The sequence below is a fragment of the Pituophis catenifer genome, unplaced genomic scaffold (genome assembly GCF_029215685.1).
Source record: "Pituophis catenifer annectens isolate HBS135680 unplaced genomic scaffold, rPitCat1.0.hap2 SCAF_13, whole genome shotgun sequence".
Lineage (NCBI taxonomy): Eukaryota > Metazoa > Chordata > Lepidosauria > Squamata > Colubridae > Pituophis > Pituophis catenifer.
Genome location: NW_027256893.1, coordinates 620,166 through 644,772, shown reverse-complemented (window position 1 = coordinate 644,772; position 24,607 = coordinate 620,166). Strand labels below are relative to the sequence as shown.

The 24,607-nt window shown below is 44.8% G+C and overlaps 1 protein-coding gene across 1 annotated transcript in view; it reads right to left on the bottom strand.

Moving 5' to 3' along the window:
• Positions 1-24,607, bottom strand: part of HYDIN (HYDIN axonemal central pair apparatus protein) — a 422,362-nt gene that overhangs the window by 128,079 nt on the left and 269,676 nt on the right. Inside the window, exons 39-40 of the mRNA XM_070952742.1 lie at positions 22,144-22,314; positions 7,091-7,264 (exon numbers count right to left, since the gene is read on the bottom strand). Of these exons, the coding sequence (XP_070808843.1) occupies positions 7,091-7,264; positions 22,144-22,314 (345 nt within the window). The remainder of the gene's footprint in view (positions 1-7,090; positions 7,265-22,143; positions 22,315-24,607) is intronic.

The following is a 24,607-nucleotide window of genomic DNA, read 5'->3' as shown; positions in this document are numbered from 1 at the left end:
CGCTCAGCTGATCATCGGAACTTTTTAAAAACATTTTTTACTACCAATTCAGTGAAACAGTAGCATTTTTTACTACCAGTTCGGGAGAAACAGCCCGAACCAGTAGCATTTCACCCCTGAGATGGACCCAGGAAAAGTAAAAGCCATTTTAGAGTGGCAAGACCCATGGACCCATAAACAGTTGCTAAGTTTCCTGGGCTTCACCAATTTGTATAGACAATTCATCCCCTCCTTTGCAAAAATCACCTTGCTGATCACAGAACTATTGAAGATCAGGGAGGAGGGGGAAAACATTCCCAACAGCCTACAAAAACAAGACTTACAATGAAGCCATGATGCTAAACAAGCCAGCCACTTCGACTTAATATATCTGACAAGTGGCAGTTCTGGTGGTCAAGGATGAAAAAGGACATCAAGAGTTATGTAAAAAGCTGCGCTGTGTGTGCTTCCATGAAGCAGTGACCAGGGAAGACTCCAGGATTATTACAGCAAGTAGCTGAGCCAACCCGGCCTTGGGAAGAAATAGCTATGGACTTCATAGTAGAATTCCCATAAAGTGGGGAAAACACTGTAATCTGGACTGTAGTTGATTTGTTTTCTAAACAAGCTCAGTTTGTAGACTGCCTGAGCCTCCCATCAGCCCAGAGGCTGGCCAAGATATTCCTGCAGCACATCTATTGACAGCACTGAGTGCCAAAACACATCATCTCGAACTGAGGAATCCAGTTTATGGCAAAGTTCTGGCGTGAATTCATAAGGCTAATAGGGTTGTCACAGGGACTCAGTTCTGCGTTCCATCCAAGTATGAATGGGGCCACAGAATGAGTTAACACCATGGTGGAGTGACACCTACCTTGCTATGTCAACTATCAGCAATTGGGAAGAACTACTGCCATTTGCTGAGGTGGCATACAATAATGCTATGCATAGTAGCACTCGCCTCACCCCTTCCAAGATAGCTACCAGTGTGGAATCTGTACCTATGCCATAGGTACAGGACCCCACCTCTTCAGGACCCTAACGGAGCTGGTGGATTCTGTCCGAAGTGTGTGGAGTAATGTAAAGAAGGCCCTAGCTAAAGCAAGGGAGAATCAGAAACAGCAAGCCGATAAGAAACTAACTCCCGAAGGGGAATTCCACATGGGAGATAAAATGTACCTGTCCATGAAATATTTAAAGCTGAAACAGCCTTGCAGAAAACTAGGTCCCAAATACATAGGGCTTTTTCCTATTGTAAAGATTATTAACCCGGTCACAGTAGAGTTGAAACTACCCAAAATATTGGGAAGGGTGCACCCAGTGTTCCATTGCAGTTTGCTAAACCTGGCCCAGGGATCTAAATTAAGGCCAATTGGAAAGGATGTCCCAGAACCAATTATAGTGGGAGGTAAAAAACACTACGAAATAAAATGAATCTTAGTTTCTAGGCATTATAAAGGAAAGCTACAATACTTAGTGCAATGGAAAGGCCTAATTTCTAATTTCAGAGGCGAGGTGAATTAAGGCCAACAATATTACGGCAGATTGCTTAATAGGCAGGTTCCATGCCAAATACCCTCAAAAGCCAGGCGGCCACCAGGAAGGAGTTCATAATAAGTGATAATGACATATGTTTACTATTTTCCAGGTACCTCCTATGTTTTATGGGGGTCTTGTTCTGGTACTTCCCCAGAAAATGATTTAAGATAAATTGCTATTCCATTTTTTCTGTCTTTCCCAATGCTATATATTCCTGGTCTAGTTTCAATAAATTAGCATGGTTTTGTTTTATAAGTGTTTTTGTAGACAAGGAAAATTGGTTTTGAATATTTTACTAAAATTTTGCTTTTGTTTATGAGGCAAGTTAAGTTCATTTGCACTAACGCACTTAGTGAGTTTAATGTTGTCTTCTCCATTTTGGTTTTATTTTAATACTGTAGCTGTAGGAAGTTCCATGAGGCCAGCAAAGTTAATTTTACATCTAAAAGGCCTTTTTAATCATTCTGATTTTTTATTTTCAAGAAGACTTTCACAACAAATGGAATTTTCCATCTTCTGTTTGATTTGCTTGAGCTATGAGAAGCACAAGTATTTTCCTTTTTTCTTAGCATTCTAGCAGAATCATCCTGAAATACTTGAGTTTAGTTGCCTTTATTGTCAATCTGCCACTTCAGATTCACCTGGTGCTGTTAACTTTCATCCCAAAGTTCCGAATAGCTAAAAATCGGTTAACAATTTCAGACAGTGATTAGAAAACGGAGCATGTCAGGGGAACTGAGGCAGGGAACACAGAAAGTAGAAATAGGCATCAATGCGTGGGCAGACCATAATCCGTTATGGATAACATGGGGAGGCTTGAAAACAAGGCCCAGGTGGAGAATGGATATAAGGGTCCTCAAAGATGAACAATTCTTAAGTTATTTAAAGAAGGAGATGGTCTTTTTCTTTCAGGAAAATAATAAGGCAGATGCGAACTTTTTAAATGTTTGGAAAACAGCTAAAGCAGTATTTCGGGGTTTAGTGATAAACTATATAGCGGGGAAACGGAAGAAGGAGAGAGCTAAACGAGATAAATTATTAGAAGACTTGACCAAAAGTGAGGCTATGTTGTAACAGGACCCAAACAATAGAGAACTCAATATGAATTTGAAATTAGTATGACATCAAATTATTAGACCAAGAGGACTTAGAAAAAAAAATTAGGTGGATGAAACAACGGCAATTTGAAAACGCAAATAAACAGGGAAGATGGCTTACATACCGATTAAAAAAAGAAAAGGAAAGGAGTAGAATTCATAACTTGAGAGATGGGAATGGTGAATGGATTACAGGGGAAGAAAGGAAGAAAAGAAAAGCGCAGGAATTTTATTCAGATCTATATAGAAAAGAGGATAAGTCTGAGCAGGAAATAAAGAAATATTTAGAAGACTCTGATCTACCCAAAATATCGGACATGTCTAGGGAAATACTGGACAGGGAGATAACCGAAGGGGAAATTGAAAGGGTTATGGGAAAACAAAAAACAGGAAAGACTCCCGGTACAGAGGGCCTCCCAATAGAATATTACAAGGCACTTTGGGAAGTCTTAAGCCCTTATATGACAGAACTATTTAATGGGGTAATCCGGGAGGGACAGATTCCAAATTCCTGGTCAGAAGCACTAATAACCCTCTTGCTGAAGGAAAGCAGTGACTTATCCCTGATCCAGAATTATAGACCTATTTCGCTTCTTAATGCAGATTACAAATTATTTGCAGCAGTGCTAGCAGAAAGGCTAAAAGGTTTCCTAAGTCAATTTATACATGAAGATCAAAACGGTTTCCTACCTTTTAGGCAGATTAGAGATAACGTGAGAATAATTATGAACATCTTGGAACATTATGAAACCCATATTGATAAACAATTGGCTTTAGTCTTTGTGGATGCGCAAAAGGCCTTTGATCGAGTGAGTTGGAGTTTTTTAGTGGGTTTATTACAACATATGCAATTTGGGGAAAGGTTTATTCAGGCAATTCGTTCAATTTATTCGAAGCAGTCTGCTAAAATTCTAATTAATGGAGATGTTTCTGAACAAATCTGCATTGAGAAAGGAACTAGACAGGGGTGCCCGCTTTCTCCGTTGCTATTTATTTTAACATTAGAACCTTTATTAAGGGAAATTAGGCGTAATTCGGGGATAAAAGGATTGCATATTAAAAACTACCAATATAAGGTACAAGCATACGCTGATGACCTAGTATTTATATTGGAAGACCCCATTTTATCGGGTCCGAATTTGATTAATGAATTAGGAAAATATGGAAATGTAGCAGGTTTAAAAGTAAACAAGGAAAAAACTAAGGTTATTATTAAAAATTTGACAATAAAGCAGGGGAAGGAATTAGAAGCGAATTTGGGATTCCAAATTGTCAATAAATTACGATATCTAGGTATTATATTATCAGCCAAACGCACAACAATTAAAGAAGATAATTATTTGAAATTACTCCAACAAACAGAACAGGATTTAGAGAAATGGAAGAACCTTGAGACGTCTTTATTAGGTAGGATCGCGATTATAATGGACATATTTATTTTATACAGCACCAGCTAGACTAGACAATACTTTTTTCAAAAAGTTAAATCAATGTGTTCTTAAATTTATCTGGCAAAATAAAAAGCCCAGAATTAAACTTAAAATGCTTCAAGAGGTGAAAGAAAGAGGGGGGTTTGGCTTACCAAAATGGGAATATTATTATCAGGCTGCAAATTTAATTTGGGTAAGGGAATGGATCCTGCTGAGAAGAAGATGGTTGTTGATTCTGGAAGGTTCGGGGTTACAACAGGGTTGGCACTATTTTCTTTGGCAAGATAAGGTTAAAAAACATATGAGTTTTGCAGGACATTATGTAAGGAATACTCTAATTGATACATGGAGGAAAGTTAACGGTAAACTCTACTTTTCAACTCCTTCTTGGTTGGTCCCGTTAGAAGCTACAACATATAGTTCGCTTTATAATAGAGAAAAACACCTATCCTATCGGGAACTGTTGTATGCCCAAGGCTGCTTAAAAACAAGAACTGAGTTAGAGCTTCAAGAATAAAACTGGATGGAGGCTTCCGGTTGGCACCGCCGGCGTCGCGGCCGGTCTTTTCGGACCGCCAGCCCCGCAATTCCATTGGAGCTGTTCTGACAGCGCTAATCAGCTGTCAGACGGCTCGAAAATCTCTCCTTCGGGAGAAGAAGGAGAGAAGAGCCGGTGGGCGAGGGTAGAGCTCCCTGGGAGCCCCTGGAGCAATTCCAGGGGCTTGGAGGGTGAGAGCTCCCCGTTCAGCCCACTGAAGCTCTGGATCCGTGGTGACTCCGTTTTAAATGGAGCCAGATGCTGGCGACTGACTCTGCTCTCAACAAGGAGATTAATTGATTCCAAAAAGCAGACAGAACGGAGGCAGGAGAACAAGCCTTTGCAAGTATGTTGCTTAACTCCTGGGATACAGTGTTTCTATTTGATTTTGCTGAGCTGGAGGAGGAAATGGCGTCTTCATTGTGGAAGTTAAGTGCTTGTTAATAGATTTGTGCTTAGAGACTGGACTTAAGCTGCTGGATTTGAAAGTAAGAGGGAGGAAGAAAGATTGGAAAAAATATAGAAAGAAAGGAGGAATGGAAGATTATTTTTTTTTGGTCTAATAATTGATGTATTAATGACTAATTACAATGATTAAGTAAATGAATTAAGAACTCAATTAATGATTAATTAAGGTTTAAGAAAAAATATTTGAACTTTGAGAGTAAAAGTAGGAGGGAGTAAAATGATTAAGTAAATGAACTAAGAATATTTTAAAGATGTATTACGATGTTTTTAAAATTTTTAGGTTTAAAGGATTATATGTTATTTTGAGTTTAAAGGGAGGTTGATGAATAATCTGTAGAAGGGGAGTTAAGGGGTCTAGGGAGTTTTAAGTCTTGCATTAACTTAGCATATTTTAGCTTATGTTTGGTAAAATTTATACCCTGTTTTTCTTCTGGGAAGTTGGGAGAGAGGGGTGCGAAGGGGGGGGGTGGAAGGTTGGGTTTATAAATGTTTAAATAGACAAATGAAAATGTTATTTGTTTGATTTTAAAAAAATAATAAAAACTTCTTTTAAAAAAAAAAAGAAGAATAAAATTGGATTGGTGGTCCTATGCCCAGATCAGCTCTAAATATAAGAAAGACAAGGAAAAAAGTGGTATAGACATGACCCAGCAAGAAATAGATAGTATTATATTAGGAAAGGAGGAAAGAATATTATCTAAGATCTATAAATTCTTAATAACTTATTGGATAGGGGATGAGATTGTTAAAGACTCAATGATTGCCTGGGGGAGAAATATTGGTTACTCAATTGAATTGATAAAATGGGAAGAAATTTGGACGAAACAATTGAAATTTCTGATGGCAACCACTTACAAAGAAAACTTGTATAACATGGTGTATAGATGGCATCTCCCTCCTGCTCGATTAGCCAAAATGTTTCCAGGACTCTCCCCAAATTGTTGGAAGTGTGGGGAGATAGGTACTTATTATCATGTATGGTGGACCTGCCCTAAGGCAATCAAATTTTGGAGATTTATACAGAGGTGGATATTAGAAATCACGGGATATAAATTACAATTGAAACCAGAATATTATCTATTAGATATTAGGCCAGATAAGATAGGCACGAATATATGGTGTCTGATTACATATATCACAATCGTAGCAGGAATATGTTTTGCTCAACATTGGAAGGGGAAAGACCTAACGGCTGAAGATTTGATTCTGGGAAAAATTATCAAATATGCGGAAGCTGACAGGTTAACAAAAATTTTGAGAGATCAAAAGGACTCCGTATATTTTCAATGTTGGGACCAATGGTATACTTGGTTGAATAATAGAATAAAAAAAGGATAAGGTTAGTGTAGATTTTATTTTTTATTTGTATATCTTGACTGAAGTTAATATATTCTGTAAAGCTCCCGTCGCGATCTGTGTGTGAATAAATATTTTGTTGTAAAGAAATAAATAAAATTAAAAAAAAAAAGAAAGAAAACGGAGCATGTGGACCCAGAGTCCTTTGAAGGAGCAGACTGTGGCTTGAGCAAGACAGCTATTTCCTCATCTCCCAGAGCTCTAAGAAACTGCTGTCTTGTAGTCTCCTTGTGAGGAGCAATTGTATGGAGCACTTGTAGTTGATCTCAAGTCTTCTCCTTGCCTGGAGGAAGAGATTTACAAAGAGCCATTCCCCCCACTGGCTTTTCTTTCTGCTGTGATCATTAGATCAGTTTTTAGGAGAGCCATTTTCAGTTCATAATTATCTGAACTCTGGAACAGCTGTATTTTGCAGCTTCTCTATTTTCCCACTTTATTTGGAATTTCAAACTGGAGGAAAGGATTGCACCTAAGGAAACTGGAACACATCTCTAGAATTCAAGAGTCTAGCAAAAGTTGATTCTGAAAATTGACAAGCTTCTTGAGAGAAGCCAAAACCACAGATAAAGTGACCCAGAGAAGTATTAAATTTGGACCAAGAAGAGTTTAGAGGGGAGGAAAGCAAGGCTTCTTTGGAAACATGTGGTAATGCTGGACTCCCCAGAACTCATTGACTTGCTTACCACCATTCTCGTTCTCTCGCTGGGCCTGCTCAATAGCAGCTCGGATGCAGAGTTCACGTGCACGAAGCCCTGCTGAACTGCTCCCATCTGAGATGGCTTCCAGGACCACTGAGTCAATGGACAAGCAAGCTGCACTGTAGTGTTTGGCCAGGACTACAGCAGCACTAGTCTTCCCTGGGGGAATGGAAGATACAGAAGTTCACAAACACAAACACATCTGGATTCTTTTGCCACCAGTCATTTACATCTTGGCTGTGTGTTATTAATGTATTTAATCACATGGTTACCCATTTTAAAATGATGAATCTTAGAAGGTGACAATCAGGAGTGGGTTCCACTTATCTTTACTACCAGTTCACAGCAGGATGATGCGCAGACATGCGCAGATCACCAATGATGATGTCGTGCTGGGTGGGCGGAGCCTCCCACCGGTTTTACTACCGATTCTATAAAACTGGACAGAACCGGGAGCATCCCTCCACTGGTAATGCATAAAAAAGCAAAATACAATATAAAACTAAAAGTAATGGTTTAATCCAGGGGTGAAATGCTCCCGGTTCGGACCGGCTCGGGTGAGTAGGTAGTGATGATAGCTGGTGGTTCGGAGAAACAGTAGCAATGGCAGCTGGTGGCTCCGCCCACCTGCCCCACTCCCCGACTCTGGCCTTGCCACGGAGCTGCTGCCTGCTCGCCCTTCGCCATGCGGTGTATCCTTCTGCTCACCTTTCTCCTGTGGCTGGCTGTCAGGGAAGGCAAGCAGCTGAAAGTTACCGGAGTCACTCACTCTCCTTCTTGAATGAACCGCTCTGGTCCACACACCGGCTGTGCAAGCGCACACCGTTTATTTAATTCACTCATCAGCGGCAGGTTGGGTGTCTGGGGAATGGGGCAGGTGGGCGGAGCCGCATGGCGAAGGGCGAGCAGGCAGCGGCTCCGCAGCAAGGACAGACTCCAGGGAATGGGGCGGGTGGGCGGAGCTGCGGGAGAAAGGTAAGGACATGCCGGCAGAATAGAAATTTAAAAAGTTTTCCTACCGGGTTCTGTGGGCATGGCTTGGTGGGAGGGGGTCTTGTGACTGAGTGGGTGTGGCTGTGAGTGACATCGAGTTGGCCACGCTCACTCAGTCACAGGACACCCCCTCACCAAGTCACGCCCACAGAACCGGTAGGAAAAAAATTCAGATTTCACCCCTGGTTTAATCCTGGTCCAATCCCCGTTTATCTCGGCATTGATTGCTGGTAAGGTGTTGTTCTCATCTTTTGTTTTCTCTTTAGCTTTTTCATGGTCTTTTTCATGGTGTGTGAATGTTGTTTATCTCTACATACCTGTTGATTTGGCTGACATTTCCAAGAATGTCAGGCGTGCCTCCATTCAGAACCCAAGAAAGAAACCCCCAACTCCATGTTTGTAGAGAAGAGGTACTTTTACTGAGTTTGAAATAATAGCAACAAAAGAAAAGCAAGATCTGAGCCAAAAGGTGCGAAAGTTGAAAGGTAGTTGAAAGTTTCCCCAAATCCCTCCTCCCAAGGACCCAGGCTGAATGTCCAATCCCTATCCCATATGGTGTCATGTGGGACACATCTTCAGATGTTTTCGTCCATCTGGTATTCCGGGACAGTTGACCTTGACTGTGTATAAACAACTGCATTCAGCTGCGCAGTAGATCATGAGAGCATCCCTCTCTTTTTGTTCACACAGGCCATCTTCACTCCAGCTCACTTCCCCACCCAAATGCCAATCTTCCTGTCAGCCTCGGACTGCCAGATGGGCCAGGGCCACTATTCGGGCTGGGGAGGAGTGGACGCATGCATACAGCCCGCAACGGCTAGGCCGCTGTGGAGCTGCCACCCGAGAGACCTGCATCGCTTTGCTCCATTGTCCACTGGCTGCCGCCTGGCTAGGGACCCCCGGACTTTGAGTGGCTGACCGCTCCTGCATCCACGGAGCTGCCGACTCGGTAGCGGAACCCTGGCTGTACCCAGCTCAGTGAAAAACAGCTGTTTGTTGGATTGGGAAAACAGCTGATCATCAGAGCGTGGGTGACAGCAGGAAACTGAGCAGGATAAGCCAGGATGGGCGGCTAGGGGCATGGCGGGACTGTGGAGGCTGTCTAAGCGGTCGTGGGAGGGGTGGGGTATACATACAGGGGAGGTGGGGCACAATATAAGGAGGTAGGTAAGCTAACCACAATAGCAAAAACTTTGATTCCTTTTGGATGGTTGCTTCATGCTGGGTCTGCGTTTCCAGATATACAATCTAACATTAACTTGTGTTGCTGGCTTTTCTTACGTGGGACACCTAACATGACAGGAAGTTTGTGCTCCCTGCATTCCTTGCATTCTCATTACCTCAGCTAATATCTCTGTCCTGAGAGGGCTCACTGAGGGAGATGGATGAGGGGTCGGAGGCTGGAGCAGGAGCAGAGGCTGCAGTGCTGGAAGAGCCTGTCTTGGAGGCCTTGGCAGTGCCAGTCGACCCCCCCTGCCTTGGGCATGCGTCCAAAGGAGTGGATCAACTCAGCCAGGAGCCTTTGACATTGGCAGGAGAAGCAAGTCAGAGGGCGGCTCTGGCGCAGGAGTGGTGGCAGCGTTTGTCGATGACCACAGGTACTGGGGGATCAATGCCCACCCTGTCCCTATATGGCAGCCAGTCATCGAAGTGGCAGGAGAGGCACCAGTCAGAGGACGAATAGGGGGAATGGAGCTACTCCACCGTGTTTGGAGGCCAAACAATGGACTGGTTGAGGGAGAGGTGTCAGGGTTCCAAGTAACACCCCAACGAAATCAAACTCTAAGGCTTGACATTCCTCAAAACTAATTTTTATTAGAGATGTCATATTGGCACATCTGGGAAAACCCGAATCTGAAGGCTTCCGGGTTTTCCTTATCCAAAAGAAAGTTCAAGTCCTTGCCCTTCACCCACATGTCCACCACATGAACCAATCAAGTACCCTGCTTAACAGACAATACCTCATTCTTCTCAGCACAGCTGCAAGTCACAACGCCCTTGACTTTCTAGAAAGAATTTTATTTTGACTACATATCCTCTTCACTCTATACAATCCCCCCTCCCATTTTCCCACAGTAGAACGTGTGGCAGGCCTGAAGCCTGAAGACTCAAAGGTAGAATGTAGAATGTGTTGGAAATGTGAGGTAGTGTTAGGGACCTTTTATCATATCTGGTGGGAATGCCCGAAAACCAGAGATTTTGGCACCGGATAAAGCAATGGCTGGAGGAAATGCTAATGCAAAATATAGAATTAAAGGCAGAACTTTTCTTACTAGGTATTACAATAGATAAATACAATAAGGAAACAATATACTTAATGTTACATATTCTAAGGGGAGCAAGATTGGCCTTTGCACAAAACTGGAAAAATAAAGAAACCCCCTCAGAGGAAGAAGTAACCGGAAACGTTACATCATGTCCAATGTTTTTAATTGTATTATTAATAAAAAGCTTTTTTTAAAAAAAGGGTCTCGCTAAATATGAGAATGTCATTTAAGTAAACGAGGACCCCCTGGCACAGGTGCTCATGTAGCACTTCATTAATGAGTTGCATGAACACTGCAGGGGGCCCTTGTAGTCTGAATCGTATGACTTTAAATTGGAAGCTGCTGAGTGGGCAGTTGAAAGCAGTTTTCCATTCATCTCCCTCTCTGATTCTTATACGATAGTATGCGTCCCTTAAGTCCAATTTGGTGAACACCTTACCCTTCAACAAGTGGTTTAGCATGTCTTTCATGCTAAAGGGGGAGAGGGGAGAGGTGTTTTCTACACACACAGCATTGATCCCATGGAAATCAATGCAAAGCTTGATGCCCCCCCCCCAATCTTCCTTCTCTTTAAAGAGCACCAGGGCCGCCACTTTGGATTTCGTGGGCTGGATGAAGCTCTAGATTGGCATCTATGTACTTCCTCAATTCCTTCATCTCTTTCGGAGTCATGGAGTACATTTTTAAATTGAGTAATTTAGTCCCTGGCACAAACTCTATTGCACAGTCGGTCGAACAGTGAGGGGGGAGAAAGTTACAATCCTCTTTGCTAAAATCCCCTGATAAGTCTCAGTACTCATTTGGCACTTGCTGGCTGCCAGGTAGGGCGTCTCGGCCCAGGGCTGCAGTTTCTGGTGCAATAGCCTCCTCTGGGTTGGTGGCTTCTAGGAGGTGGTCCTGCCTTACAGGTGGCAATGGCCCAAAGCCAATGATTAGCTTCCTACAGCTGCCATCCTAGGAGATTGTGGGCCCCCACTTATTGAGCCATGAGAGTCCCAATATGACTGAGTCAGTCATCTTTGGGGCAACCACAAACCAGAGGAGTTCTTGATGGTGCCCCATCTCTAGTCAGATGAGCTCCGTGGCCAAGGTGGCAGGGGCCCCACCAATTAATGTCCCATGTGTTCAAAGCTGATGGGGTATAAAAGGGGCCTCGTGTGTATGCCCAACTGCTCAACTATGGGGAGACTGATTAGACATCAACCGGTGCAATCAGTGTCTATGATGGCTTCTACTTCCCCTTGGACCACCGTCTCTGGGACTGCCAACTTAATTTTGAGGGCAAAGGGGCGGATGGCTCCATTTACTATTGGGTCATCGTCGCCACTGCTCTCCCCCACAGAGACTGGAGGAGATTCATTGGCCAGAGTTCCTTCTGCTTCATTGGGAAGGAGTGGGACTTCTGCAGCCTGTTTGATGCTCCATCCTTTGTCCAGCGGGTTTTCTTTCTACAGGGTTTTCTTTGCTTGGGCTCAGGCAGGAGACTGGGGAATGGGAGTTGGAGCCAGGCATTCCAAGGCCCAGTGCCTGTGCTGACCACACTGGTAGCATTTGACAGTGTCAGATGGTGTGGGAGGGGGCTCCTCGAGCTTCTTCGTCTGGGTCTGGCGTCTGAACGGTCTCCTGGCTGGTTTATCCATAGCCGGTTTCCTGTGAGGGTGAAACTCCAAGTCCAGAATGATGGCAGCGTTATACCACGACTGTATCCAGTCCGGTACTCCTCTAATGCTGCAGGCTTGCCTGAGGTCTGGGTCCAGGGCCTCTTTGAAGGTGTGCACCATTAGGCACTCTGGCCAGTCTTGCAATTTCCTGGCCAGCCTCCAAAACTCCGATATTAATTCTTTTGCGGGTCTGTCAGCTTGCTTCAGTACTTTAATTTGGGTTTCAGCTTCCACTTGCTGGGCAACAATGTTGAATCTGACCTGCATCTGTTGGACAAATTCATCAGTGTCTTCTAGCTCAGGGGCCTCCTTGTCGTGAAGCTCTGTTATCCTCTCCTTTGTTCATGCCATCTGCAATGGTGGAAATCAATTCCCAATCAGATGTGGGCCCAGACACAGTTGAGGAAATACGCCAACTTCCCAGGAGTCCCAACGAACATCGCCCAAAACCGTGGGGGAGGAGCGGCTGGCAGGACCAGCGGCTGGTCTGGCACAGTTGTCTGGCCAGGCACTTGGTGCTGGACTGGGACCTGCTGCGGAACCACTGGCACCTGTTGTTGAGCCTGAACCTGTTGAGGGACCGCAGCTTGAGGTTGCAGGTATGGCTGCAGCTGGACAGGAGCTTGCTATGGCACAACAGCTGTCTGCTGGAAGGGATCAAGTTGTTGGAACAGCACCGGCAGCTGGATTGGGGCTGGTGTCCACTGGCATTGCACCCATCCTTGCCCTGGGTAGAAAGCCCACCCGGGAGAGATTTGACTTGCTGGTGGCAACCCAAACCCAGGTTGTGCTGTGGGGCAGGCAGACTCCAGAATCCCTGTGGCAGGCCCTGCATTCCATGGCTGGGCTGGCTCAGTAGGGCTGGTTGCTGGGTCGCTTGTGCCCCGAGGTGGAGGGAGCCCCCAGCCAAGCCACACTGGGCTAAGGTGTAAGGCTGGGAGTCGAGCTGCTTGGTGCCGAATGAAAGAGTCTGATGATCAAAACGGGTTCCTCCCCGGTAGACAGATTAGGTCTAATATGAGAGTGGTGATGGATGTGCTGGAGTATTACGAAATACACTCCGAGAAACAGCTGGCCATGGCCTTCCTCGATGCTCAGAAGGCTTTTGACAATTTAAATTGGGGATTTATGATCCAGCAAATCCAAAGAATGAATTTCGGGGGGTATTTCGAGAATGCGATAAAAGCAATTTATGATAAACAGAGCGCAAATATCATACTGAATGGGGATATAACTAAAACCTTCCGGATTGGTAAAGGGGTGAGACAAGGCTGTCCACTTTCTCCACTCTTATTTATATTAGCCCTGGAGGTATTGTTAAGGAAAATTAGGCAAAATAATGAGATACGGGGTTTGGAAATTAGGAATGAAACCTTTAAGATTCAAGCTTTTGCTGACGATGTAGTGTTGATAATGGAGGACCCATCAACAACAGGGCCAAAAGTATTGAAAGAATTAGATGAATACAGGAAGCTATCAGGATTCAAATTAAATATGACAAAAACTAAAATGTTAACAAAAAATATTCCAATAAGAGAACAGGAAACACTAGCAAATAATTTGGGTATCCAAATAGTTAAGAAGATAAAATATTTAGGGATTTGGATTAATGCCAGATGCTCAACCTTAAAGGAGGATAACTATACACCCTTACTGACAAAGATAAAGCAAGATTTGGATAGGTGGGGGAAACTGCAAATATCGTTCCTTGGTAGGATAGCCACTGTTAAGATGAGTGTTCTCCCCAAATTACTATATTTATTTCAAACCACTCCTGTTAGTATTGACAGAAAATATTTTTTGGACTTAAATGGGATAGTAAGGAATTTTATCTGGGGAAGGAAAAAACCGAGAATTGCATTACGGTCCTTGCAGGAAAAAAGGAATAAGGGCGGATTCGGACTCCCAGTTTGGGAACTATACCACAAAGCGGTCAACTTAGTATGGCTACGAGAGTGGGCCTTATTAAGAGACAAGAGAATTTTACAACTGGAAGGGCACGACCTATTGAGAGGTTGGCATGCCTACCTCTGGGATAAAGGAAAAGGGACAGGGATATGTTTCCACCAACATAAAATTAGAGATACATTAATGAAGACATGGAAAGAAATCAGGCATAAACATTACTTAAAATACCCAAAATGGATATCTACAATGGAGGCACTAATCCATCCAAATACGATAAGTAGGGAGAAAATGGTCACCTATCAAGATATTTTAGATAACAGTGGTAACCTTATATCCAATGAGATATTAAAAGAGCAAGGGATCCATATAGATTGGTGGCCTTATTTACAAATTAAATCCCGATATAGTAAAGATAAACAAGAAAAGGGAATAGAGAAGGGGACAAACAGTTTGGATAAGGTATGGCTAGGTAGTGAGAACAAACTATTAGCCAAATTATATTCCTACCTGCTCGAATACGACAGAGAAGGAGAAATATTAAAAGACCAAATGATCACTTGGGGGAAAAACATCGAATCAAAGATAAATCTAGATGGTTGGGAAGAAATATGGAATAGCAATCTTAAACTGACGAGAGCAACAAGCTATAAGGAGAATCAGTATAAGATGCTATATAGATGGTACTTAGCACCATCTAGAATTGCTAAGATCTATCCAAATGCAAGTCCCAAGTGTTGGAAATGCGGCCACCACCAAGGTACCTTCTATCACATGTGGTGGATGTGTCCGGAAGCGAGGAAGTTTTGGAAAAAAATACAAAAATGGATCCAAGAAATATTAAAGGAGGATATTAATTTCTTGCCGGAAATCTATCTCCTGGGAGTGCTAAAACGAACATTGGATAAGGACAAGAAATATTTGATTATTCATATTGTCACAGCTGCTAGACTCTCCTATGCCAGATATTGGAAAGAGAAAAGAGGTCCAACCGAGGAACAGATAGTCAATAAGATACTTGACTGCGCAGAAATGTGCAGATTAACGTATGTGTTAAACGGAAAGGAGGATTCAGAATTTTATACGATCTGGGATCTGTGGTATAGGTGGTTGGAAATTAAATGCAAAAGTTAATACTCATGAGGAATAATGCATAACTATTAGTTAATCCTATATATTATTGTACCTTAACTAAATAGTAATCAATTTTATATATAAGAATTTTTGTACAAATTGTATAATTAATTAGATAATTGATTAGACACCGCACTTGTAAATATACAATACGACTACACGTTGCCGAACCGTATAGTTTGAATTGTAATATATTTTTAATTCAATAAAATTTCATTTAAAAAAAAAAAAAAAAAGGAAAGAGTCTGACGCTCCAGTCCATTGTGCTGCAACTCCCTGGCTTGGAAAAGTGAATGTTGGCTGTGCCAATGTCCAATTGGGCTGCCCGGTGCCGAGGAGTTGGGTCCTGCTAACGCTGAGTTTGCTCAACTGCTCCGGGAGACTGGCCAGAGACTGGCTGCATGACGGTGGTGGGAAGCTCCAGTTTCGGGAGCGCCCACAGAGCGGCTGCTGTGGCACTCCCCAGCTGAGGGTCAAGGCTTGTCCTGCACCCACTCATGGTTCCAACATCAATTCCTGGATCGGGGTAACTCCAGCAGCTTCGCCCTGCAGAGTCAGGTCTGGCTGTGACCTCCACTCTGGCATTGGCTCCTTCCGTCAGGTGCCCAGTTGGCGTTCAGCTTCTGTGGCTTTCATGGCTTCCACCATAGCTGAGGAAGGAGAGTAGAGGGTCTCAGAAGAAGTTGCTGAGCCCATGCCTGCTGCTTCCTCCGTGGACTTTTCTTCCTCCATCTTCCCTGAGTCTTTGTGCCACCCGGTATCGGGGTGACCAAGCTCAGGACCCCGGACAGCACCCTGAAACTCAGAGGAGCTGCTTTAGTTTGAAAGGGGATTCAGGTTAATGTCAGGGTTCTAAGTAACCCCCCCCCCAACGAAATCAAACTCTAAGGCTTGAAGTTCCTCAAACCTAATTTTTATTAGAGATATCATATTAGCAAAAATGGGAAAACCCGAATCTGAAGGCTTCCAGGTTTTTCTTACCCAAAAGAAAGTTCAAGTCCTTGCCCTTCACCCACATGTCCACCACACAAACCAATCAGGTACCCTGCTTAACAGAAGATACCTCCTCATTCTTCTCAGCACAGCTGCAGGACACAATGCCCTTGACTTTCTAGAAAGAATTTTATTTTGACTACATATCCTCTTCACTCTATACAATCCCACCTGCCATTTTCCCACAGTAGAACGTGTGGCAGACCTGAAGCCTAAAGCCTCAAAGGTAGAAAGACGGTTTCCAAGTCTGACAAGAGATTTGGGGAGGTCAGTTTTCGGTACAGTGGGTCCTGGCATGGTGGGGACCGGAGGGGTTGAGGCCCGGCCACTTTGGAGGCTGCCACCGCTATCAACCCAACCGCCAGCAGTCCCTCCTGGGTGCTTCCGCTTAACCAGCCCAAAGCTCCGCCTGGATACAGACTAAGGCCGCTCCCAGGAGCTGTCAAGGGGTAGAATGCCAGAACCAGCCTCTACTGCTGGGGCCTCAGGTGATCATCCAGAGGGAAGTGGGCACCTCCAAATGTTGCCAGCTCACCACCTGTGCCTGCTTGGTTGACGGGTGTCAACCATGGGCCAGGGATCTTCCAGTCATGGGGCCTACCAGCGTTATAAGTTACCTTTGATGGCATTCCTGAGAAGATGGCTCTTTTCCTGGGCCAAGTGAGACTACCTGGACTGTTATGTGCACCTTTACTCCTCCCAGTGGGCCATGGTAATGGCTGTAGCAGCAGTGTTGGAGGGTGAGGCCATGGACTGGATGGCTGATCTTTACAATGAACATGGCTGGGAATTAGGGAATGCCAGTTTATTCCGGGGGCCCTGAGGGAATGGTTCAAAGACAACACCAGAGCCCAAAGGGCTGAGGGGGAGATGCTGGCGCTGCAGCAAAAGGGCAGGCCAGTTGTGGACTTTAGGAGACTAATCGGGAAGCTGTCGGACTAGTTGGAACGGTTGCTGGTGCACCAGTTTAAGGCAGGCCTTGACCGCACGTTGCGCCAGGCTTGTGTTTATTGGGGCTTGCCTCCACGCTTGGCTGCCTGATATCCAGCAGTGACAGAATTGGAAGCCGACCTGCAGGAATACAGGCCCAAAAGGGAGGCACCGGTATGACCACAAGAGTCTCCTGATCGAAGCCCTAAATGAGGGCCCAGACCACTAGGCCCTCGGGTGACCCAAACAGAGAGGGCCATGCCAGAGCAGCTGCCTATGTTGTATTTTAGGTGTGAAAAGCCGGGCCACCGGGCAGCTGATTGCACCGCCCCAGCCCACTGAGCCAAACCAGTAAGCCAAGCAGCAACCAGAACACCTAAGAAGGCAGCCAAGAAAACCCCAGAGAGGTCCCAAGGGGTGCAACAGGTGGAGGCAGCAACGGTGACCACGACTGACGAATCCTGGTTGATGGTGAAGGGGGGATCCCGGATTGACAGCAGTGACAGTGATGATTAGGAGGAGGCTGACCCTATGGTAAGTAGGAGTGTCTGACCCTTCTGGCTGCCAGTAGTGTTAACAGGCAGGAGGCAGTGGACCTTTAATGCTCTGATAGATTCTGGGTGTACTTGGTGCCTTATGAGTATAGCAACAACTAACAGGTTGGGGGTGCAGGTGCACCGGTTGACAAAGCCTATGAGATTCAAGCAAGTGGATGGCTCGCTGTTGGGGGTGAGGCGCCAGCTACCCAGATTACAGAACGGGTGGAGCTGGAGTTTAGCGGCCATGGTGAGCGGATCCGCTTTATCGGATTCCCTAGAATGACGGAGGATATCATTCTGGGGCCTGAAAACTAGCAAGACTATTTATTACCCACATTTATTGGCTACACGGTGTGCCAAGAAGGATCATCTCTGACAGGGGGGGCACAGTTTACTGCGAAATTCTGGCAGGAGTTTCTGAAGATGGTGGGGTCCTCGCAAGGACTCATCTCAGCATTCCACCCTGCTACTAACAGGACGGCTGAAAAGACCAACTGGTGGAACAGTATTTACACTGCTATGTTAAATACCAGCAGACTGACTGGGCCGATCTATTGCCGTTTGCCGAAGTGGCATGTAATAACATGGTACATAGCAGTACTGGGTTCACACCCTTCCACATCGCAACCAGGACTGAATTTGTTATGATACCTGAGTGTTCTTGAGAGGTTCCTGAAGACATAGGCCTGAGTGACTGGCTGGCAAGCATGCAGTGGCTGTGGGAATATACCAAGGAGGCCTTGCAAAAATCGGCAGAGGCATATAAAATTCAAGCAGATAGAAAACATAGGCCCCAGGGTCCATTTAAAGTAGGGGAGCAAGTGCACCTCTCCATGAAATACCTTAGGCTCAAAGTTCCCAGTAGAAAATTAGCTTCAAAGTTCCTAGGGCCCTTCCCAATAGTACGGGTCATCAACCCTGTTACAGTGGAGCTCAAACTGCCCCACTTCTTGGCAAGACCCACCCGGTGTTCCACTGTAGTCTCCCTTAGATCCAGTGAGAGCAGCAACCATACAGGATTGACGGAATGTAAAATTAGCATCCGTTTCACCCAAACCAGTCCGAACCAGTGACTCCCCGCCTCCCTGCAGCCTCCTAGGCCCAAAAATGGGCTGTGGGGGGGCACCCCCTGTGCTCCCACCCCCCACGCATGCGTGCGTGACTCCCCGTGCATGTGCACGTGTCTCCCGCATGGGCCCCACCCCCTGCGCATCCTGAATATCGGCTGGCTGGCGGGAGGTGCACGCACGCATGAGCAGTGGAGCTGAGCTGGGTGATAGTTCGCTTGCCCACCAAGAGGGCTCTGCATGCCAGCTGTGGCATGCGTGCCATAGGTTTGCCATCACGGATTTAGGATAATCGTTCTGAACCTTTTTTTCAACTTTAAATACTTTTTGTGGCCACAGACCATGGCTACAGATTTAACTCTAGATTTAAATCATAACATTTCTTCAAGACTTTGTGCACCCCCTGTGATTACATTGTAGGCCCTCAGGGGTCCATAGACACAGGTTGAGAACCACTAGTCTAGGATACTCATTTTTCCAGTTGAAACTATTTAATTTAATTTAATTTAATTTAATTTCCAATTTATATACTGCCCTTCTCCCTGAGGACTCAGGGCGGTGTACAGCCAAGATAAGAACATAGAATACAAATATTAAAAACAGTTAAAAATATATATAAATTTGGCCTGAAAGTTAAGAAGTCACAAACTGATTAAAAGAATTTAAAAATTTCTTCTTAAGCCAGCCCGGCTTGCTGGAAAAGATGGGTTTTAAGGGAACGACGGAGGCATTGAGGTCATGGATTCTCCTTATCTCAGGGGGCAACTGATTCCAGAGGGTAGGAGCCCCCACAGAGAAGGCCCTCCCCCTGGGGGTCACCAGCCTACATTGTTTGGCTGATGGCACCCTGAGGAGGCCCTCTCTGTGGGAGCGCACGGGTCGATGGGAGGTTATCGGTAGCAGCAGGCGGTCTCGCAGATAGCTAGGCCCTATGCCATGGAGCACTTTAAAGGTGATACCTAACACCTTGAAGTGCACCCGGAAGACCACCGGGAGCCAGTGCAGCTCGCGCAGGAGCGGTGTTAGATGGGAGCGCCATGTTGCTCCCATCACTACCTGCGCTGCTGCATTCTGGACCAGTTGGAGCCTCCGGGTGCTCTTCAAGGGGAGCCCCATGTAGAGAGCATTGCAGTAGTCAAGGCGAGAGAGGACGAGGGCGTGAGTGACTGTGCACAAGGAATCCCGATCGAGAAAGGGCCGCAACTGGCGAATCAGGCGAACCTGACAGAAGGTCCCCCTGGTAACAGCCGTCAGATGTTCCTCCAAAGACAGCTGCCTATCCAGGAGGACTCCCAGATTGCGAGCCCTTTCAGTCGGGGCCAAAGACTCGCCCCCAATAGTCAGTGATGGAGTCAACTGACTATATCGGGATGCTGGGAGCCACAGCCACTCAGTCTTGGAAGGGTTGAGCTTGAGCCTGTTCCTCCCCATCCAGATTCGCACAGCCTCCAGGCACTGGGACATCACTTCAAGGGCATCGTTGGGGTGGCCTGGGGTCGAGATGTACAGCTGGGTGTCATCAGCGTACTGATGGTATCTCACCCCAAAGCCACGATGATCTCACCCAGCGGCTTCACATAAATGTTGAACAGAAGGGGCGAGAGGACCGATCCCTGTGGCACTCCACAGATGAGAGGCCTCGAGGTCGACCTCTGCCCCCCTGCCAACACAAACTGCGACCGGTCGGAGAGAAAGGAGAAGAACCACCGCAACACAGTGCCTCCCACCCCCAACTCTTCCAGCTGGTGCAGCATGATACCATGGTCGATGGTATCAAAAGCCGCTGAGAGATTTAACAGGACCAGAACAGAGGAACAACCCCTGTCCCGAGCCCTCCAGAGATCATCAACCAACTCGACCAATGCCGTTTCCGTGCTGTGCCCAGACCTGAAACCCGTCTGGAACGGATCTAGATAAGATGTTTCCTCCAGGAATTGCGGAAACTGTCACGTGACCACACTCTCAACAACCTTCGCAATAAAGCGAAGGTTGGAGACAGGACGATAGTTAGCCAATATTGCCGGATCCAGGGATGGCTTCTTGAGGAGAGGCCTCACCACCGCCTCTTTCAGGGCAGTGGGGAAGTGACCCTCACTCAGCGAAGCGTTGATAACGCCCTGGAGCCAGCCTTGTGTAACCTCCCGGGAGGCCAGTGCCAACCAGGAGGGACACGGGTCCAGTAAACATGTGGCTGCACTAAGTCTCCCCAAAATCCTGTCCACATCATCAGGAGTCACAGCATCAAACTCCTCCCAGATAACATTCTCAAGACTGTTCTATGGATGAGTCTGTCCATGTGTAGTGAGGTTAAGAAGTTTTCATCATGACTTCTGACTGTTAATGTTTCCATCTATGGATTGGGAGGCACAACTCATGATTATTCATGCCTTATTTATGTCCTGCTAGAATTATTGCAATGCATTCTACATGGGACTGCCCTCAAAGAACATTTGAAAGCTTCAGCTGGTCCAGCATGTACTGTACCGTAGCATGCCCATGTAACACCACTTCTACATGAGCTATTCTGGCTCCCAGTAAGCTTCCGGGTGCCATTCAAGGTATTGGTTTTCCCTTTTAAAGCCCTGCATGGCATGGGAATGGATTACTTCAGGATCTCTCTCCCCAGTGGCTGCTGTCCCAGCAGATCCTCTCTGTTATGGCTCCTCCTGTGGAACAGCCTCCCTGCTGAAATACGGCCAACCACCATTCTATTGACCTTTCACAAGTCTGTGATGCCCTGGCATGGAGGTTACAGTATTGGCATAGGGGCTGTGTGCATCGGTGTATATGTTAGTGGTTTGTGTTTTTACTGTGCCTCAGTGCAGTTTTAGTTGGTTACTTGTTTAGATGAAATTCTTTGTCTTTATTTCTTTGTTCCTCAAAATTTCTTAGATAGAAAGGTGGCTATATAAATTGAATAAATAAATAAATAAAATAAAAAAATTAAATCATATTCAATATTTAAGTCAGCGAGATCTACTACTCTCAGAAACCACAAGTCCCCAATCAGAAGAATCCCACTACTATTCCTTACAATCAAATCTGAAATGACATTCTTTCTTTACAGCAGAAGACACAGCTAATGTCAACGCTGAATACTGCTGAGGTCAAAACCATCCCATGGGGGACAATATGAGGTTTTCTCATGCAACTTCATAATCGTTCTGAAAGGATAAGGCAGCCAGTTTTCCTCATCAGCTGCCTCAGCGTTGAGCTGAAGATACCTTCAGTCTACAAAGGCCACATAAAGTTTGTCCCACAGATGTGTGAAATATCTTTCAGTTTGATGTTAAGAGGTAGTGGTAGAGTTGAACAACTCTGTAAAGCTGTCTTGCTCTACTGTATCATTGTTGTGAATCAGTCAATTAATTTACCGTAAAAATGTCTAATTCAGTAGATGCATGGGCAGTTAGACTTTAGGAAGTTAGGAGACCAGCACTCCTAAAGTTAAAAACATTATACCATAACAAAATCTTAAACCCACATGCATTTAATATTTTAGATGGGATGAACAGGACATTCCTTTTCAAGACTTAGGAAACCATTTACCTGTAAGGGGAGCTCCATGAATTATAATAGCAATACCCCTACGATTTCTGGCAGCACGTCCTTCTGGAGAGATGTCAATGCCAAGATGGCGAGCAATGGCTTTAGAAACAGGATTGTTGTCTAGTTCTCCAACTGCTTCTTTATGCTTGTTGAGGCTTTGTTGACTCCCTGCTGGAAAAAACATGGCATTTTGGTCAACCAAGTAGCAACACCCATGTCAAACATTCCTGAGGGGCTTCTGAGGAGATTGGTTTGGCATGAACTGGGAGTTTCTATGAAAACTCCCTCCCTAAAGGACAAATATCTGCTCTTCAAAGAAAGCACTGAATAAGCCAGCAAGATGAACCAGCAGCACCCACTTAAGAAGTAACTGCATCCCTAGCTGACTTGATCTGTTTACCCGCAGCTGTCCTTTTGGCCAGGGATGGAAAATGGGGAATATCCATCATTTGAGTTTGAGATTAGGAGAGGAGAGGATAGATCTCTGAAGAAAGAGAAGCCACATTTAACAGAATCTGCAATATTGTACCCAGTGCTGGTCCTTCATTTACATAAACCTAAAAGAGGCCTCTAAGAATGTATTCTTATTACTGTATTTTTCGGAGTATAAGAGTATTTTTTCCCTCCTAAAAGCAGCTGAAAATTTGGGTGCGTCTTATACTCTGAATGTAGCTTTTTTGAAGCTTTTTTTCAGCCCTAACGAGGCACTAGCAAGTGAAGCGATCTCCGTGCTAAGCTTTTTTTCAGTGAAGCGATCTTCCTTGCTTTGCCTGCTCCCTCCAACTCTCAGCTGTGAAGCTTTTTTTCAGCCCTAACTAGGCGCTAGTGAGTGAAGCTATCTCCATGGTTTGCCTGCTTTTCTCAGTGCTTCTCTCTCCAAAGATCAGTTGTGCTTTTATCCCAAGCAGGGGATAAAACACAGCAAACTAATGTGCTGAAGCTGACCAGACTAAGGACACTAGCCAGATGAATACCTAGTAGGCAGATTTTTTCCCCCTCCCCCTATTTTCCTCCCCAAAAACTAAGCTGCGTCTTATACTCCGGTGCATCTTATACTCCGAAAAATACGGGTATTTGCATAATATGTACAGATGCCGTATAAATGTTTCTTTTGCTTCATAACATTCATCCAGTACCTTGCCTTTTTCATTCTCTGTGCTGTTCTGGATGGCCCTTCTCTAAGTTCCTCACCACCACTAGACCTATTTTCAAACGGCTTCTTCTATAGCAATGCTCCCCTAGCATCCATTTGTAGATTTTAGAACCAATTTTAGAACCATCTATTTAGTTTCCCAGTTTTTCAACTTCCATTTTATGAATGGGGGAAGCTTGACAAACTGTTTGGGATGTATGGGAATCTTTGGATGAAGCAAATATTTAAAAGAATTCTAAGCTGCATAGGAAATGGGAAATCCGACCCAAGTAAGTTAAGTTCTCCAACCACGACTAGACTAATTGCATTTTGAAGGAAACTGCAGGTGTCTTCCTGGAGCCTCTTTCCGTGATTGTTGAAAAATCATGGGTGGTAGATATAGCTCCAGAGGACTTGAGAAGGGTGCCTGTTATTCCTACCTCCCAAAGGGGAAAAGAAGCAGCCTGAGTAACTACAGGTCAGGCAGCTTAACTCTGATGTGAAAAAAATTCTGGAATAGAGTAGAGAGCAACGAATATGTGAACATTTAAAAAGGAATGCATTATTTGACGGGAACCTGCATACTTTATTAATAATTAATCATATCAGATAACAGATAACCTAATCTACATTTTTCATAGGTGTTCAGTTTACTTGATCATAATAGTATAATATAGCATGCCTTGATTGATTTTCTCACAACAGTCTAATAGAGAAGATGGCAAAATATGGACCGAACTATGTTATCATTAGATGGATACAGAGCTGGTTAAAAATTTATACTCAGCAAATATACATCCTAAATCTTTGTCATGTTGGAAGAAGTGCTGAGCGGAAAATAGCAGAGCCCTGAGATGCTCAACATAAATATAAATGACTTACATGAGGATTATAGAATATAATTACCCGACTGAGGAAATAGTCATGAATATAGTGGACAATAGCAAGATTCAGGAGGACCACAATAACAAGACACAATGAGGAAGAACTAGCACAATGAATTTCAAGAAGAAAAACACAAAGTCCCATATTTAGGTAAGAAAAATAAAATGGATGAATCTAGGATCAGAGGAATCACATTAGATATAGCTTTATATATAAAAAGAATCTGGGTATCTTGACTGAACATGATACAACAATGTAATGCAGTTGCATAAAAACAAATGCAGTTCTAAATGAACAGAAAGTTAATAGTGTCCAAATCACTAGGAGTCATAGTTACGGGACCGCCTTCTACCGCCGATAGCCTCCCACCGGGCAGTTCGCTCCCACAGAGAGGGACTCCTCAGGGTGCCATCAGCCAGGCAATGTCGGCTGGCAATCCCCAGGGGG